This window comes from Elephas maximus, chromosome 21, assembly GCF_024166365.1.
Source record: "Elephas maximus indicus isolate mEleMax1 chromosome 21, mEleMax1 primary haplotype, whole genome shotgun sequence".
Taxonomy (NCBI): Eukaryota; Metazoa; Chordata; class Mammalia; order Proboscidea; family Elephantidae; genus Elephas; species Elephas maximus.
Genome location: NC_064839.1, coordinates 47,206,219 through 47,221,631, shown reverse-complemented (window position 1 = coordinate 47,221,631; position 15,413 = coordinate 47,206,219). Strand labels below are relative to the sequence as shown.

Sequence of the window (15,413 nt, the reverse complement as noted above, 5' to 3'; positions counted from 1 at the left end):
TTTTGTATGTTTATCTTATAACCTGAGACTCTGCCAAACTCTTCTATTAGTTTCAGTAGTTTTCTGGAGGATTCCTCAGGGTTTTCTGTGTATAAGATCATGTCATCTGCAAAGAGAGATAATTTTACTACCTCCTTGCCAATCCGGATGCCCTTTATTTCTTTGTCTAGCCCAGTTGCTCTGGCTAGGACCTCTAGCACAATGTTGAATAAGAGCGGTGATAAAGGGCATCATTGTCTGGTTCCCGTTCTCAAGGGAAATGCTTTCAGGCTCTCTCCATTTAGAGTGATGTTGGCTGTTGGCTTTGTATAGACGCCCTTTATTATGTTGAGGAATTTTCCTTCAATTCCTATTTTGCTGAGAGTTTTTATCATGAATGGGTATTGGACTTTGTCTAATGCCTTTTCTGCATCAATCGATAAGATCATGTGGTTTTTGTCTTTTGTTTTATTTATATGGTGGATTACATTAATGGTTTTTCTAATATTACATCAACCTTGCATACCTGGTATAAATCCCACTTGGCTGTGGTGGATTATTTTTTTGATATATTGTTGAATTCTATTGGCTAGAATTTTGTTGAGGATTTTTGCATCTATGTTCATGAGGTATATAGGTCTGTAATTTTCTTTTTTTGTGGTGTCTTTACCTGGTTTTGGTATCAGGGATATGGTGGCTTCATAGAATGAGTTAGGTAGTATTCCGTCATTTTCTATGCTTTGAAATACCTTTAGTAGTAGTGGTGTTAACTCTTCTCTGAAAGTTTGGTAGAACTTGCAGTACCCTTCTTAAAGCCTATCATGGCTTCCCATCACCCAAAAAATAAAACCTAAATTCTCTATCACAAACTAAACGATGTTGTAAGATCTTTTTTGGTCCCTCTGCCCAGCCAGCCCCTAATACACGTTCAAAGAGATGTTAGAGCAAAATGTTTCATCTCATTTGGAAACACTATAAATGTTAACCTGAACTCAGGGACTACAAGACCTGCCCAACCCTCTAACCTTATTTTATGCCACCCTCTACATTATTCGTTATCTCCGCTCCTGCTGGTGCTCTTCGGTTTCCTAAATATGCCAAATTGGTTGTTGCTCTTGTTCTCTATGCCCCCTCCCCACATTGAGCTCTTCTCATATATAATCCTCCTGGTCTTTCAGATCTGGGTTTCAATGGTCCCTCTTCAGAGTGGTGTACCCTTCTCCCAATCTATGGCAGCAACCACACCTATCCTCCCCGTTTACTTCCTTTTTAGGTCTTAATGCTTCCCTGTAATTAGACTTTTCCCTTATTGTCTGCCACCCTAACTAGATTCCATGGGAGCTGGAACCCTGTCTGTCTAGTCCACCCCTACACTGCGGTGCTGTGCATAAACACTCAAGAAAAATTTAGTGACTGAATGAGCAAATCAAAGAACCTTGGCCAAGAACCTATGCTCTCTGCTTAAAGAAAACTGTTATAGTAAATGGCGATTAATTGGGGTTGCTCATATAGTGGTGAACAACTGATTGAGTTAATACACTTTTAGAGCAGACCTTCAGAAGTATCTACTCCAATAAATATAGAACATCAATTCTTTCTCCGTTCTTATAATTCTAACACATAACACTAGAATATACAGTATTGAAAACTTAAGCGAACATTAAAAAATAATTTAAAACTCTTATTTATATTTCCTTCATCAACCCCAGAGAGGTAGAAAACCAAGTGACTAATTTAGGTTTCCAAGTATTCAGTCTTAGCTTTGAAACTGTGGGAGACCAATGACCACATGCTCAAACGGAAGGCAATAATTTTAAACAATGTTAATTCAGGAACTGCAATTTATTATTGGTAAACACAATCCCACAAGTACATGGGCTAAGGTAGTGAGTGATGATATTTCCAAAGAATGTAACAACAGCTGTGTGACAGTGCTGTCTATTTTCATAATCCCCATTCCTATCAGTAGGAAAGAAGACTGTAAAAAAGGAAGCACAGAAATACTTTGTTCCTGCTCCCACAGCAGTAGCTGATAAAAGTTACAACTATTTTACTCCCCCACAGCCAACAACAGGGATTAAAGTTTTTAGGCAGGGGACACAGTTGGTACCTTTGCCCACACAGAGTACAAATTGTTAAGGAGGCTAGGCAGAAAAACAAACAAACAAATCATACATACAAAAAGGGAAGTCTCTAATTTGCTACAATAAGACTAATATTCCCACACTAGCTTTAGTGTTGGAAGAGAAGTCGGAAGTCTGTGAGAAAGGGTCCCTTTTACTAACCAAATGGAAGACTATACAAGAAGACAACGGATCCTGCTGGCCTGCAATTCCATCCATGGAGTAGAAGGTGGGCTATGGCAAGGAGAAGAGAATGGAAAACACAATTATCAGTGACCTTCTTTCTAAGGATTCTCATTGCTCTTCAAAATCCCATTTTACTCAAACTTCTGGTTACTTCTTGTGAATGCAATCTACGTGTTAGAAGAGACTCACGCTGACCTCACAGTATCCTCCAAGTTAGGGACTGAAAGACTTAATTTACATGACAAAAACATGAAAATATTTTGAGCTCGATAATACTAACGAATATACAGTTATTCACAGACATAGGCGACTGGTTACCGGTAAGTGCTAATATGACTTTAAAATTATTTCTATTGAGCCTACCATATTAACATAAAAACCACAAGCATCACATGGTCTTTAAAATTGTTTCTAAAAAGATAAATACTTTGTAGTTGATAGAATCCCGACACCACAAAACACCTATGTGCAAAAAATATACATTTAAGCTCTATACCTATTAACACATTAATTCTAAAAAAAAAAAAAAAAGAATATTTCATTGGTATTGGTATATATATTCCATTATTTAACAGTCTATTTATTTAAACCTAGTCCCTCCCATCTTCCACTTATACATTTACTCTCTCAAAGTTTTATTGTTTGGAGACTAACTTTGTTTTTTCCCCAAGATTTTACTTCCTGTAAACATCCCATTGTTCTAATTTCTTAGAACAAAAGAAAAAAGCAAATTCCTTCACCAAAATAGTAAATGACAAAGGGCTACACATGAATATTTCATACTATTACTATAATAATCTTGCGGCAAGTGAGGGCATTCCCCCATTTATTCTGACAGAGGAACAGAGCAGCAAACGTGAGACTGTCATCCAAACAGTCTAAGTCAGCCTTTGGCAGTAAGAACTTAGGGAGTTGATGGAACTCTCCCACCTCCTGAGCCACAGAGGTCAAGAACTCTTAATGAGGATCAAGGGGTATCTGGATGGCACACAAACTTTAGCCTTCATAGGCTTACAGCTGCCTTTTTACGAGTCTTTGATTTCGTTCCTTCTTTGGACTCAGTGTCTTAGGAGGCAGAGAACTCACAAGAAGCCCTCAAATTCTACGTTGCAACCATAGCTGCCATTTGTCATACCCAACACCCCTACATCCCCATTCTTAGCCTAGAATTCTAACTTACAAGTTATTCTTTAAAATATTACATCCTTAGTATACAAAATGACATCCTTGTACCCTTCAGAGTGATGATGCAGCTCCCTAAAGACTTACTGCCTGGGATTCATAAGCCACATGACTCCTTATTTGTCCTAATTATGTTTTCTTTATGGATTTTAAGCCCTGCTTTGACATCATGAGAAGAATTGATTAACTCTTTAAACAACGGAAAGATGGCTTTGTATTCTGAATGCTTAGCCTATATTATCTAAACTTAAATCCAAAGGAGCCAGTATTTCTATGTGAAAAAACACCTTACTTCAATCTCTATATTATATAATAAAGATTACTTTAAGAACACTGAAGAGAACTTAAGGGGGGAAAACACAAATTATAACAAGTAGGTGTCAAAGGAGTAAAAGGATAAAAACTTAAGTAGACAAATGATAGTCATTTGAGCTAGGTTTTACTTCTTAATAATACCTATACTCAAAGTAACAATCTTTAGGAGAGTTCTATAATAAATGTAAATACCCAACACTTCCTTTTATGTTAGGTTCACTAATCTAACAAGAATTTTATTGATTTCTTTCATCTTTTGAAACTTTCCAAAAACCTCTTCAGAATTAGAGCACTGCGGCAATCACTGTCTTGCATAAATAAACATCTTTAAGCTGAAATGAGAACTCTTAACTAGAGCTCAAATTTAGAAGTGCTTTGTTGCCTTAGAAGCCCAGGCAAAATACTTCTTTGATCTTCTGAAACTGAACATACTTTAGCATCACTTTTGAAAAACTTACGTAAGAACAAGGTTTAATCAAATACTTAAAAAAAATCATTTTAAACCATCTGACTATAAGATCTTCAGGACAGATTTCATCTCTAAGCAGTCGTTAGGGACGCCTTGTAGTAGATGGATAAGAACAAACAAGGCTTAGATCTATTAAAAAAGATATTCAGACCCCACTTATTTCCCATTGCCATCAGAGTATGACAGACAACTATGGTCAAGTCGATGACAAGAGTGCTCAAGGACTCAGTAAGAGACTCAGAACCCAGGAGTGTATGACTGAACCGCTGAACACTAAGAAACCAAACAGGCTACAATCACCATTCAAAATCCTCTGACAAACATTCAGGAGCTGCTCTATCATAGATAACTACATACTCATAGCACATGTGAATGATAGAAAAGCAAAACACTATTAACTGAGAATTACTCTGAGGATCTCTTTGTTCTAGGGAAGCACTTTACAGAACAAAGTTTTCATCATTACCAGGGAACTCAGTGGATGCCGCTGTCTCAGGTGCATATTCTCAGCACTGGAAGCAAAGAGCGTGATATATAAGGCTGTTCAGGTATTCACAAAAATTAATCAAGAAAAGTAGACAATATCCCTGACGGAGCAGGAAAAAAATGTGGTGCAGAACTCAAATTCTGGAAAAAAGACCAGACTTAATGGTGTGACTGACACTGGAGGGACCCCAGAGGACATGGCTACCGGACTCTCTATCAGCCGAAAACTGAAAGCATTCCCAAAGCCAACTCTTCAGACAAAGATGAGACTGCACTATAAGACATAAAATGATACTTTTGAAGTGTGTGCTTCTTAGCTCAAGTAGATACATGAGACTAAAAATGGGCAGCTCCTGTCTGGAGGCGAGATGAGAAGGCAGAAAGGGACAGGAGCTGGATGAATGGACAGAGGAAACAAAGCATGGAAAGAAAGAGTGTACTGTCACATTACAGGGACAGCAGCTAGGGTCACATAACAATGTGAGTATAAACTTTTGTATGAGAAACTAACTTGAACTGTAAACTTTCACTTAAAGCACAATAAAAAGGAAAAGTAGACTATACTAATGGACCACAGTGTTCACACGACATTAAACTCCAGGACAAATTTCTGGTATCCCAGGAAAGGATAATAACAATTTCTATGTTCCTATGAAACTTGGACTTCCTACAGAGATCATATTAGTCTTTTTTTTTTTTTTTTGCTGTATGATTTAATAAACAATTTGCAAATTGGGGGAACAGTCCCTTATACAAGAGGAGATTGTTTCCAGAGAATGAAGAATTTACAGAGACTTAAATAACTTTTGCTTAAAGAATATGGGTTTCCATGGTGATGAAATACCTAATGGCCTCTGAGTTAATATTAAAAAGGTAACTTCTGAAAGATTTGGCCTTCCACACACCTATAGTACTGACAACTCCAGAAATTCAAATGAAAGAAGCCCAATTCTTTATAATTTAATCACAGGTTAATGGTTTTGTTATGGCCTGCTCTTAGAACAGGGCAGAAAAGTCAGTTACCAACTCTGGGTGAGAGAGAAAAACAAAAGACCCTGGCAGATTAATTCTGGGTCAGGAAATTTTAAGCTCACCAAACCCAAAAAACCACTGCCATCGAGTCAATTCCTACTCTTAGCGACCCTATAGAACACAGTAGACCTGCCCCATTGGGTTTCCAAGGAGCACCTGGTGGATTTGAACTGCCAACCTTTTGGTTAGCCGCTGTAGCTCTTAACCACTATGCCACCAGTTTCTTGAAATAAAAGTAAAATATTTATTTTTAATACAAAGTTGATTCCTACTCCCTTTTGATTGTGGTTCAATTAGAATCTATGATCACTAAGCATTGGCCAGGCACCAATCTAGGTTTTTTTCGGTCTCACAGATTCCGCTTTATGGGGTACTCTTTTTGTGAAATAAATGTTATTTCTGCTGGCTCCTTAGCTTCTTCTCTTCAATGTTCCTCCAGTCAGATGGAGACCGTTTGCTGTACCTCACGTGGCTGTTCGCAAGCTTTTAAGACCTCAGATGCCATGCAGGTTAGCTTGATAATGAAACCAAGGATGAAAATGAGGAGAACGTACAAGCCAACGGTTTGAAGGCTTGTCTGACCCACGAGCCCAAATTTCCTAACCACAAAAATAAATCCCAGGAAGATGCAAGGGGAGTGTCAGCATCTCCAGCATGAGCTACTGCTTGGGTGTCACTGAAACACACACAATAATTTTCTCTTATCAAAGCACAAATTCCTCCTTGGGAAGCAAGTAAATGATCAAAGTACAAGCCAACGGTTTGAAGGCTTGTCTGACCCACGAGCCCAAATTTCCTAACCACAAAAATAAATCCCAGGAAGATGCAAGGGGAGTGTCAGCATCTCCAGCATGAGCTACTGCTTGGGTGTCACTGAAACACACACAATAATTTTCTCTTATCAAAGCACAAATTCCTCCTTGGGAAGCAAGTAAATGATCAAGAGCTAATTTCTTTCGTAGTGTCATCATCTTTATCTGTGTTATTTCAGTAGAGAGGATATAGCACCACCTAGATTATTAACCAAAAAAACAAAACAAAACAACAAACCTGTTGCCATCTAGTCGACCCTACAGGACAGAGCAGAACTGCTCCATACGGTTTCCAAGGAGGGCCTGGTGGATTTGAACTGCCGATCTTTTGGTTAGCAGCCATAGCTCTTAACCACTACACCACCAGGGTTTCCGCAGAGCTATTTAATTGTAGAGCCACCTTTTCCAGCACCATGAGCAATCTTAAAAAAATTCTTCCCACTGAGGCTGAACCAAGTCCAGAAACTGTGGAGACCAATGTTGCTGTAGAACAGTCAACACTCCTTTAGTGAATGGATCTTCATCTGATTGTTATTCAGTTAGTAGTTTGATGGCCTGTTTTTAGTCACTATAGATCTTAATCTTTTTCACATTTCTAATTCTCCCTGATAAGAGTTTTGAATAAAATTAAATACGAGGCAGTGCACAAGCCAAGTAACAAGTTCCAATCCAATCTGATGGCAGGACTTTGTATGTTCAGCAACAGCACCTGAAATACACCTACTCCTCACTTATCGACTATCCATCTCATCATTCGACATTTGGTACTTACAACAATCATAAGATATCTGCTATGTGACTGTTCTGCGCATTAACAGTGCACACCTGGCAGTAACGGCCGCCAAGGTGTGCGGCGAGAGTAATGCTGGCTGTGACGGTATATTAATTAGTCTTCTTAAGCAGTTTCATCAGCATCATCTATGAGTCAATTTTAGATTTAGATGGCAATACAGGCTCATCAATAATTAGATCTTAAAGTATACCCAGATTAACAGCATTAAATAAATGCTTGTTACAACACAAGTCTACCAGGCTAGATTTATGCACCAGAACAGCCAACCAAGGCCTGTACGACACGGAAGAGGGAATGCTTGAACACTGCAGTACCACAAAGCTTCAAACGATGCAATAAAGCTATAAGGACAGAAGCAGATCGTCAACCCTCCACAATATTTACACACAAAGCACAAAACAGTAGAGTCAACTGTAACTTATGGCGACCCTATAGGCCAGAGCAGAACTGCCTACAAATCTTCCTAGGCTATAATCTTTACAGATTGGCCAGGCACCGGTGGGTTCGAAGTGCCAAACTTCCTTTTGGTTAGCAGTCAAGCACTTAACCATTGCACCACCAGGGCGAAAAGGGAGCTTTGTTGTTCATGTAGCCCAACCAACCTCACTTAACAGGTGAGGAAACAAAGTCCCAGAAAAGTTGTCCATAATGACCTAGGCTAGACTCTAAGCTCACTGTCTCCACTCCATCCTCATTAGACCAGGTTGCATTCAACAAATAAGAAAAAAATTGCCATTTACATTGCTGTCTGACTCATCAGAAGCGCTGGTGGTGCAGGGGTTAAGAGCTTTGGCTGCTGACCAAGAGCTCAGCAGTTCAAATCCAACAGCTGTTCCTTGGAAACCCTATGGGCCAGTTCTCTGTCCTATAGGGTCACTACAAGTGGGAAATGACTCAAAGGCAACATTATCGGGATCCAAAAATCTTGAGAACCTTTCTTTCCTTTACTCTCCAGGACTGAAAGCTAAACAAACTAACCTTCTAAGACATCCCTAGAAAAACCTAAATTCTCAAAAGTGAACACAGGTCCAGGAACTTGTACAGAGGCATTATGTTGTCAACGGAGAAACACACAGCAATTCATTTTCAAATCCTTTTCACATACATCACTCCCCAAAACCACAGCTCATGGGAAAAAAGGGTCTGAACTCCACATCAGATCAACAGGATTGTGCCAGAACCAGAACAGCCTCAGACATGAAGGAAATCAGACTTTGCAATATTCAAAAGAAAGAGAAACTTCCCATCAGCCACAGGGAACTTTTCCCAGAAGGTCTTAAGGTTGCTGAGAAAGGAGAGACTGTCATTGTATCTATAAATTCCATTTTACCAGTCTTAAATTTTGTCAGCTACCTTTAGATTTATCCCTCCGCCCCCCACCCCCCTAAAAAAAAATGTAAAAATGTCACCCAGGAATCAGTATGGGGAAAAGCTGGGAGAAGGGCATGCTGGGAAGGTAGCATACCACTTACTGAGCTGAATGAGATTACAGAGGGCCCCGTCTGCCTTCCGGTAGCATCCATATCCTAAGGGCATGACACATACTCTACATAACCCAGAAATGTCAGACTTTTTTTCAGGTTACCAGTAGGGTTTTGTTGCAGAAGGTTTCTGGCTTTTTCCTTTCATATTTAAAATCTTTCTAATGTGGTATGATTGCCAAGACTATCAGGACGAAAAACAAATGCTAAACCAAAGATAATGCACAGGAAGAGATTAAACCAGTATATTAGCTTAAATGACTTTTCTGTATTAAGTGAGAAAGTATGCCAAATAAATTGCTTGATAACTCCTACCATGACAAAGTTGGCTTGGCTCCTTTTGGTTGAGCATACAGGAAGCACTACATAGCACGGCTTCTAAGCCATATGACTTTAGACCATTTGAGACAGTTATTAAAACTAGGCTAACTAAAGAAACAAAGCTCAGATTTTTATAAAACTTCAGAGATTACAAACTTTCGAACACTCAATTCATACATTAATGACATCAGACCTGAGTGCTTAAGCGTCAAAAGGGGAAGATAAGAGATATTAACTTCTAGAGCGTACAAATTCATTTTGTTTTAATATAAATCTTAAAAGTTCCTTTCAAACAAAACAGATACATTATAAAGCCCAATATTATTGACATAAAAAATTACTGAACTATTGGAACCTTTATCCATTGCTGGTGGGACTGTAAAATGGTACAGCTGCTGTGGAAAACAGTTTGGCAGTTCCTCAAAAGTTAAACAAAAATATCCTACGACCCAGCAAATCCACTCCTAGGTATATCCTTAAAGACTTGAAAGCAGTAATGCAAATGGATATTTGTGCATCAATGTCCACTGCAGCACTATTCACAACAGTCAAAACGTGGAAACCACCTAACTGTCCATCAACAGACGAATGAATAAACAAAATATGGTACATATGTAAAATGGAATATTACTCAGTCATAAAGAGAAATGAAGCTCTGATACATTCTACAATATGCATGAACCTTGAAAACATTATGCTGAGTGAAATAAGTCAGACACAAAAGGACAAATATTGTATGATACCACTTACATGCAATTTGTAGAACAGGCAAATGTACAGAGACCAATATTTATTAGTGGTTACCAGTGGGGAGTTACTGCTTAAGGGGCATTGAGTTTCTATGAAGGGTGATGAAGAAATATGGAGGCAGCGTGATGATCGCACAACATGATGAATGTAATTAACGTCACTGAATGGAACACGTAAAAAATGTTGAAATGGCAAGTGTTTTGTTATATATATTTTTACCACAATTAAAAAATCACTATTTTAAGTGTTGTTTATCTTACAAGGTTAATTTGACCATAGCTTTATAGCTTTAACTTTGTATTAAAGCATAATACAAATAAAGAAAAAAGTACCTACAAAAAAAAAAGAACCTTACTAAACAGTGTTTCCAAGAAGTTATACGGATCAGTGAAATACTTTGAAGTATCCTTGAAACCGATCATTTTAAAGGAACCCCAAGAACATTTTACCACTTCAAAAGTGAAATAAAAAAGTCACTGAAAAAAAAAATTAAACATATAATGAGTGATTGTATATTTAAGTTTATCAGTAAAACGTCAACTATATCTGCCCTACCTACTACTCGAGTCCCTGGATGGTACAGTTAACCCGGTGGCTGCTAATCAAGAGGTTGGAGGTTCGAGTCCACCCAGAGGCACTTCAGAAGAAAGGCTTAGCAATCTTCTTCCAAAAAGTTAGCCATTGAAAACCCTATGCAACACAATTCTACCCTGACACATACAGGGTGGTCATCATAGGTCAGGGTTGACTCAAAGGCAGCTGATGATAATCTACCACTATACAAAATGGTTGAGAATGAAAATCAAAATGAGACAGTATGTGAAAGTGCTTGATAAGCATTTAAACTATAACATACGATGAGCCAGCAAGTGGCAAGAATTTACACAAAGAACATTTAAATACAAGTATTTTTTTAATGCTGTAACTTGGTATGCTAAAAGAGTAGAAACTGGGCGTCATTAACATGGAGTCTAATCCTAGTTCAAACACTAAGTACTAGTGACCTCATACCATAATACAAATCACCAATGCTCACTGAGCCTCCATTTGCTTACTCAGAAAGTGACAGGATCGTACTCAACGAGATCTGAAGTTCCTTTCCGCTCTGTTACTATGATAAGTAATATTTCACACTTGTTGTTAGTTGCCACTGAGTCAGCACCTACTCATGGATACCTCCTGTGTAACAGAACAAAATGTTGCCTGGTCTTGTGCCATCTTCATGATCATTATACACTTAAATTACTGCTATTATCAATAAGCAATATTTCATATTACTAAAGAGTCTCGATATAACCCTGCAGTCCCAAATGGATGATTCTCCACCTTTTCCAATTAAACTGATATACTACTATCTTTGTAGGCCTGTTTACAGACCTGTCAGGTATGCAAAGCACTGTTACATATATCTTCAGGTTGGGTCAAAGATTAAACGAGAGGAAGCCACATTTTATCCCTCATTTATCAGACTAGTGAACTCAAGTCTAGATTAAGTCATTTACCAACAACTCATAGCTAATAAGAATAAAAGCTGGATGCAGAAAGCAGGCCTTCAAACTCTCAGTCCAGTGTTCTTTTCAATTAGGTATCATTGAATGTCTAGTATGGAGATGAAAAGGGAGCCCTGGTGGTACAGTGGTTAAGCACTTGGCTGCTTACCCAAAGGTCATGGTTTGAACCCACCAGCTGTTCCACAGGAGAAAGATATAGGAGTCTGCTTCCATAAAGCCTTGGGAACCCTAGGGTAGCTATGAGTTGGAATCGACTCCGTGGTAATGGGTTTGGCTTCTTGGTAAATATGGAGATGTAACAGAAACAATTCTCACTAACATTCAGTTTGTTATGGTAGAAACAAAGGCAGTCATCACAGCCAACACATTAACTAAACCACTAGGCACTCTTCTTTCTGGGTGCCAGGGATACAGCAATGAACAAAAGAAAAATCCCTGGCCTCACAGAGCTTACGCTGTGGTTGGGGAAGTGAATAAGTATAGGGCATATTATAGCATTAAGTGCTAAGGAGAAAAAATGAAACACAGAAAGGGGACAGAGAGCATGTGCCTGGCAATGTGCAATTTTCTTCTTTTAAGCCAAACTAGATGCCATTTAAAGAACTACAACAGTAATGCATCTAAAGTAGTTTTCCTAAGCTTTTCCCCATAAAGGGAACACTCTGGATACAGGGTAGATCTGGTCTGATCATTCCAATTTGATACTGATTGTTCAAACCCCTGAAAGGCCAGGTAGGAGCTGTCTGTCACATTAGCAAAACTCAATCGAAAGGTGGGGGCTTTTTCTCCCCACTTTTAAATCCACAAAGGAAGAGTCCAAATGAGTTTACAGAAGAGAGCCAGGAGAAGTTACAAAACCACTTGAACAGCTTCTGAGTTAGCACAAATGTCACCTAAAGCAAAGCTTAAAATGTAGTTTGTGTGGAGGTGTGCTAGGACAAAGCAGTAAGAAAACAGTACACATCATTTTGCTTTTTCTGACCTGTCAATTCTAGTGACATTCTCTACCATTAGCCTATATTTAACTGGCTTACAGGCCAGTTTCTCCGGCTTTTATTAGCGTTTTTTATTATTATTAAAAGAGCAGCCCAGTTTGCAAGAAAGTTGCTATAAGATACCAGTCTCCTGCAAAATCTGATGCACTTGTATAAGCACTGTCTTAAACCTTAAAAGAATTGTCTTATCAACCTTTAATTAAGCTGGTTAGTTGGGCTGGTAAATCAGGTTAAGCTTTGTTTTCCTCAAGTTTAAAAATGTCCTTTTAGTTGCTAAAATCTCATGATTCTCGGGGTTGGAACTGCATCCTGAGAATGACAGTAAGTCTGTCTTAGTTCAGTACACTTTAATGTGTGTCTACAACGTACAAACCTTCTTTTAAACAGTTTCCACCAGGGAATGAGAGTCACGTTTGACGAAGGTTCAGACTTCCACCTTCGGATCGAATTACCTGAGAACATCCAATAGGGTTTCCCTCTTCCCACACCCCGTGAGGAGGTGTTTGTTTTGACTTAACGAGGAAGGGCGCTTCCCGGCCCGGTTCGCAGCGCCCAGCCCTGCCCCACGTCGATCTGGAGGCGAACCGCCCGCAAACTTCGGCCGGGATCAGCGGGCTGGGCCCGGGCAACGGGGCGGCCCTTCCCGGCGCGGCCCCGCCCTGCTCGCGGGTGCGGGTCCCGGTCCTCCCCAGGACCGCGTCTGAGGGAACTTGAGGGCTCAGAGGCAAGGGCGACCGCGGCGGCGGTGGGAACACTGCGAGAAGACAGTGGGGGGTCGCGATCCGGGTCCGGATCAACTCCGAGGGGGTGCGGGGATCCCGCGGGGGGCACGGGCCCGGCCCGGTGGAGGGCGGACCGACAGGACTGTCCTGAGCGGCGCCGGCAAGGGGAGCCCGGCCCGGGGTGACTGCCGGGAGGGACGGCGGGCTGCACCGCGACAAAGGGACCCCGGGCGGTGGAGGGGTCCACAGCGCCGGGGACACACCCGCCCCACCCTGGCCCCGCAGCGCGGCCCCGCCCGGCCCCCTCCTCACCTGATGTATGGGCTGGCTGCCGCCAGGATGTTCTTCTGCACCGGGATCTCCTCCCCGTCCAGGACCAGGTGCGCGTCGCAGAAGCGGGACTCCTCGCGGAAAGAGCTGAGCGCTCGCAGCAGGCGCGCGGCGTGCTGAGGGTCAGACACGGCACTGCCCTCGGCCATCGCGCCTCCGCCGCCGGCCCGCGCCACCCTCTCCTCAGCCGGCGGGACCCCTCTCGCCACCCGCGTCCGGCGTGCGTCTCGTCACTACCTTTTGCGCGCGCGCCCGTTCGCCGGGCCCGGCTCTCAAGCCTCCGAGGACTAGCGGGAGCCCCGGGACCGCGCCTGCGCCAAACACGGCGCGCGGGGCCGGAGCCTTTAAGAAGCAGCGAGTTACGTCATTTCCCCGCGACGCCCCTGCTCCCTTCTGCTCCTCCCTCCCGCCCTCGGTGCCGGAGGCGGCCAATCAGAACCCTCCTTCATCCTTGCGACCAGCCCGTTGCTGCTCCAAGCCGCCAGAGTGCAGTGGGGAGAAGTCGAAGTCCCGCAATGATTGCTGCAGCGATGGAGGGGTTTGCAGGCAGGCTAGGACTCTGTGGTTAAGCGCGTGGGCTCTGGGGCCGACGTGTCTGAATTCGAATCTCAGCTCTTCCACTTATGAACTGTGTGGCCATGGGTAAGATGCCCATCCTCAGTTTCTCTATCTGCAAATGAAGATGATGACTTCTTAGCATGTGTTAGATGACGCATGCGAAGCAAGGGCTCAAGAGAAGTAGCTTGCATTATTTAAGAGAGAAGAGTTTATTAGGTAAGAGCACGAAGACCTGAGAAAGCAGGGCCTGAAAAGAGCGTTTTGGTTGCATTTTCTAGGAAGAAGAGGTAGCAGGTGAAGCTGGAGAAGTAAACAGGGGGCCTGAGATTGCGAAGGGCTTCCTTGGCTGTGATAAGAAAATTTGTTGTGATCCTGTAGGTGTTGGGAACCATGGAAGGGTCTTAAACAGAGTTTTATAAAGACCACTCAACTATTGCGTGGAGAATGGAGGTGAAGGGCGGTAAAAGCAAAAAGATGGTTGAATATTGCAGTACTTGAGGGAAAGGAATTGTGGCCTAGATGGAAGGATGATGGTGGAGGTAGATAAAGGTGGATAACTTGAAAGAATAGACAAAATTTTGAGGGAAGGAGAGTCCAAGATAATGTTCTGGTCCAGTGACTAACTGTAGATGTTGGTACCTTTGAGAGAGAGATAGGAAACGCTGGAGGCGTGGGAGATAGAGAGGCCATAGCCTCGGATCTGACCAGGCTCTCAGGCCAGGGAAGATCAAGGCTGTGACAGAAAGCAACTCTGGATCAGCTCAGTTTGCAGGGCAGGCTCCAAACTCTCTGAGGTTTCCCTGGAGGTTGCTGAGGGAACATGGCAACATGGAAAGTAGCTATGCTTTTGTGCAAACATTAGGTACTCAATAGCTTCGAAAGAATTAGCAGGTTTATGAGGACCAAGGACCAGAAGAATGTGGACAAAAGTTCAGCATTCCAGACAAGGCAGAATGGGTTTTCATTGAATCACCTTCCCTCAATGAAATCAAAGGCTCCTATGAAGTCTTGGATCTTTACCCTGTATCAGTCAAGGCTTTGGAATCACTAGCTGGAATCAGAGTGTATAACTGCTTTCGGAGCAGAAGAATAATAGGGGAGAAGGATGCTATTGTGGAAGGTCCAGACATTTGCAGTTCCTTCTTCAAACTACCGGTCCATGTTTATGGATGAAATGATAAAATGTCTAGGATTTGCTTCAAATGAAGGGAAGTGGGTGGGGGTGTAGATAATCCTAAATAGCTATGAGATACTAATTGTTGAAGCTGGGTGATGCATACATGGGGATTTGTTGTACTATTCTCTGTACTCTGTGTATATTGGAAAATTACATAATAAAGGCTAAAGAACAAACAACATAAGCAGCTC

General features: G+C 41.6%; 1 protein-coding gene across 2 annotated transcripts in view; it reads right to left on the bottom strand.

The window, feature by feature from the left end:
- The window catches only part of GAN (gigaxonin), an 84,717-nt gene extending 70,887 nt beyond the window's left edge, over nt 1–13,830 (bottom strand). Inside the window, exons 1-2 of one of the 2 annotated variants that reach the window (XM_049864909.1) lie at nt 13,470–13,557; nt 2,265–2,336 (exon numbers count right to left, since the gene is read on the bottom strand). Coding sequence is in view for 1 of the 2 variants with exons in the window: in XM_049864908.1 (XP_049720865.1) it covers nt 13,470–13,636 (167 nt within the window). In the remaining variant the exon portion in view is untranslated. Of the gene's footprint in view, nt 1–2,264; nt 2,337–13,469 lie in introns of both variants that reach the window. The other variant, XM_049864908.1, reaches the window with a different exon arrangement.
- Nucleotides 13,831–15,413: the final 1,583 nt, after the last annotated feature.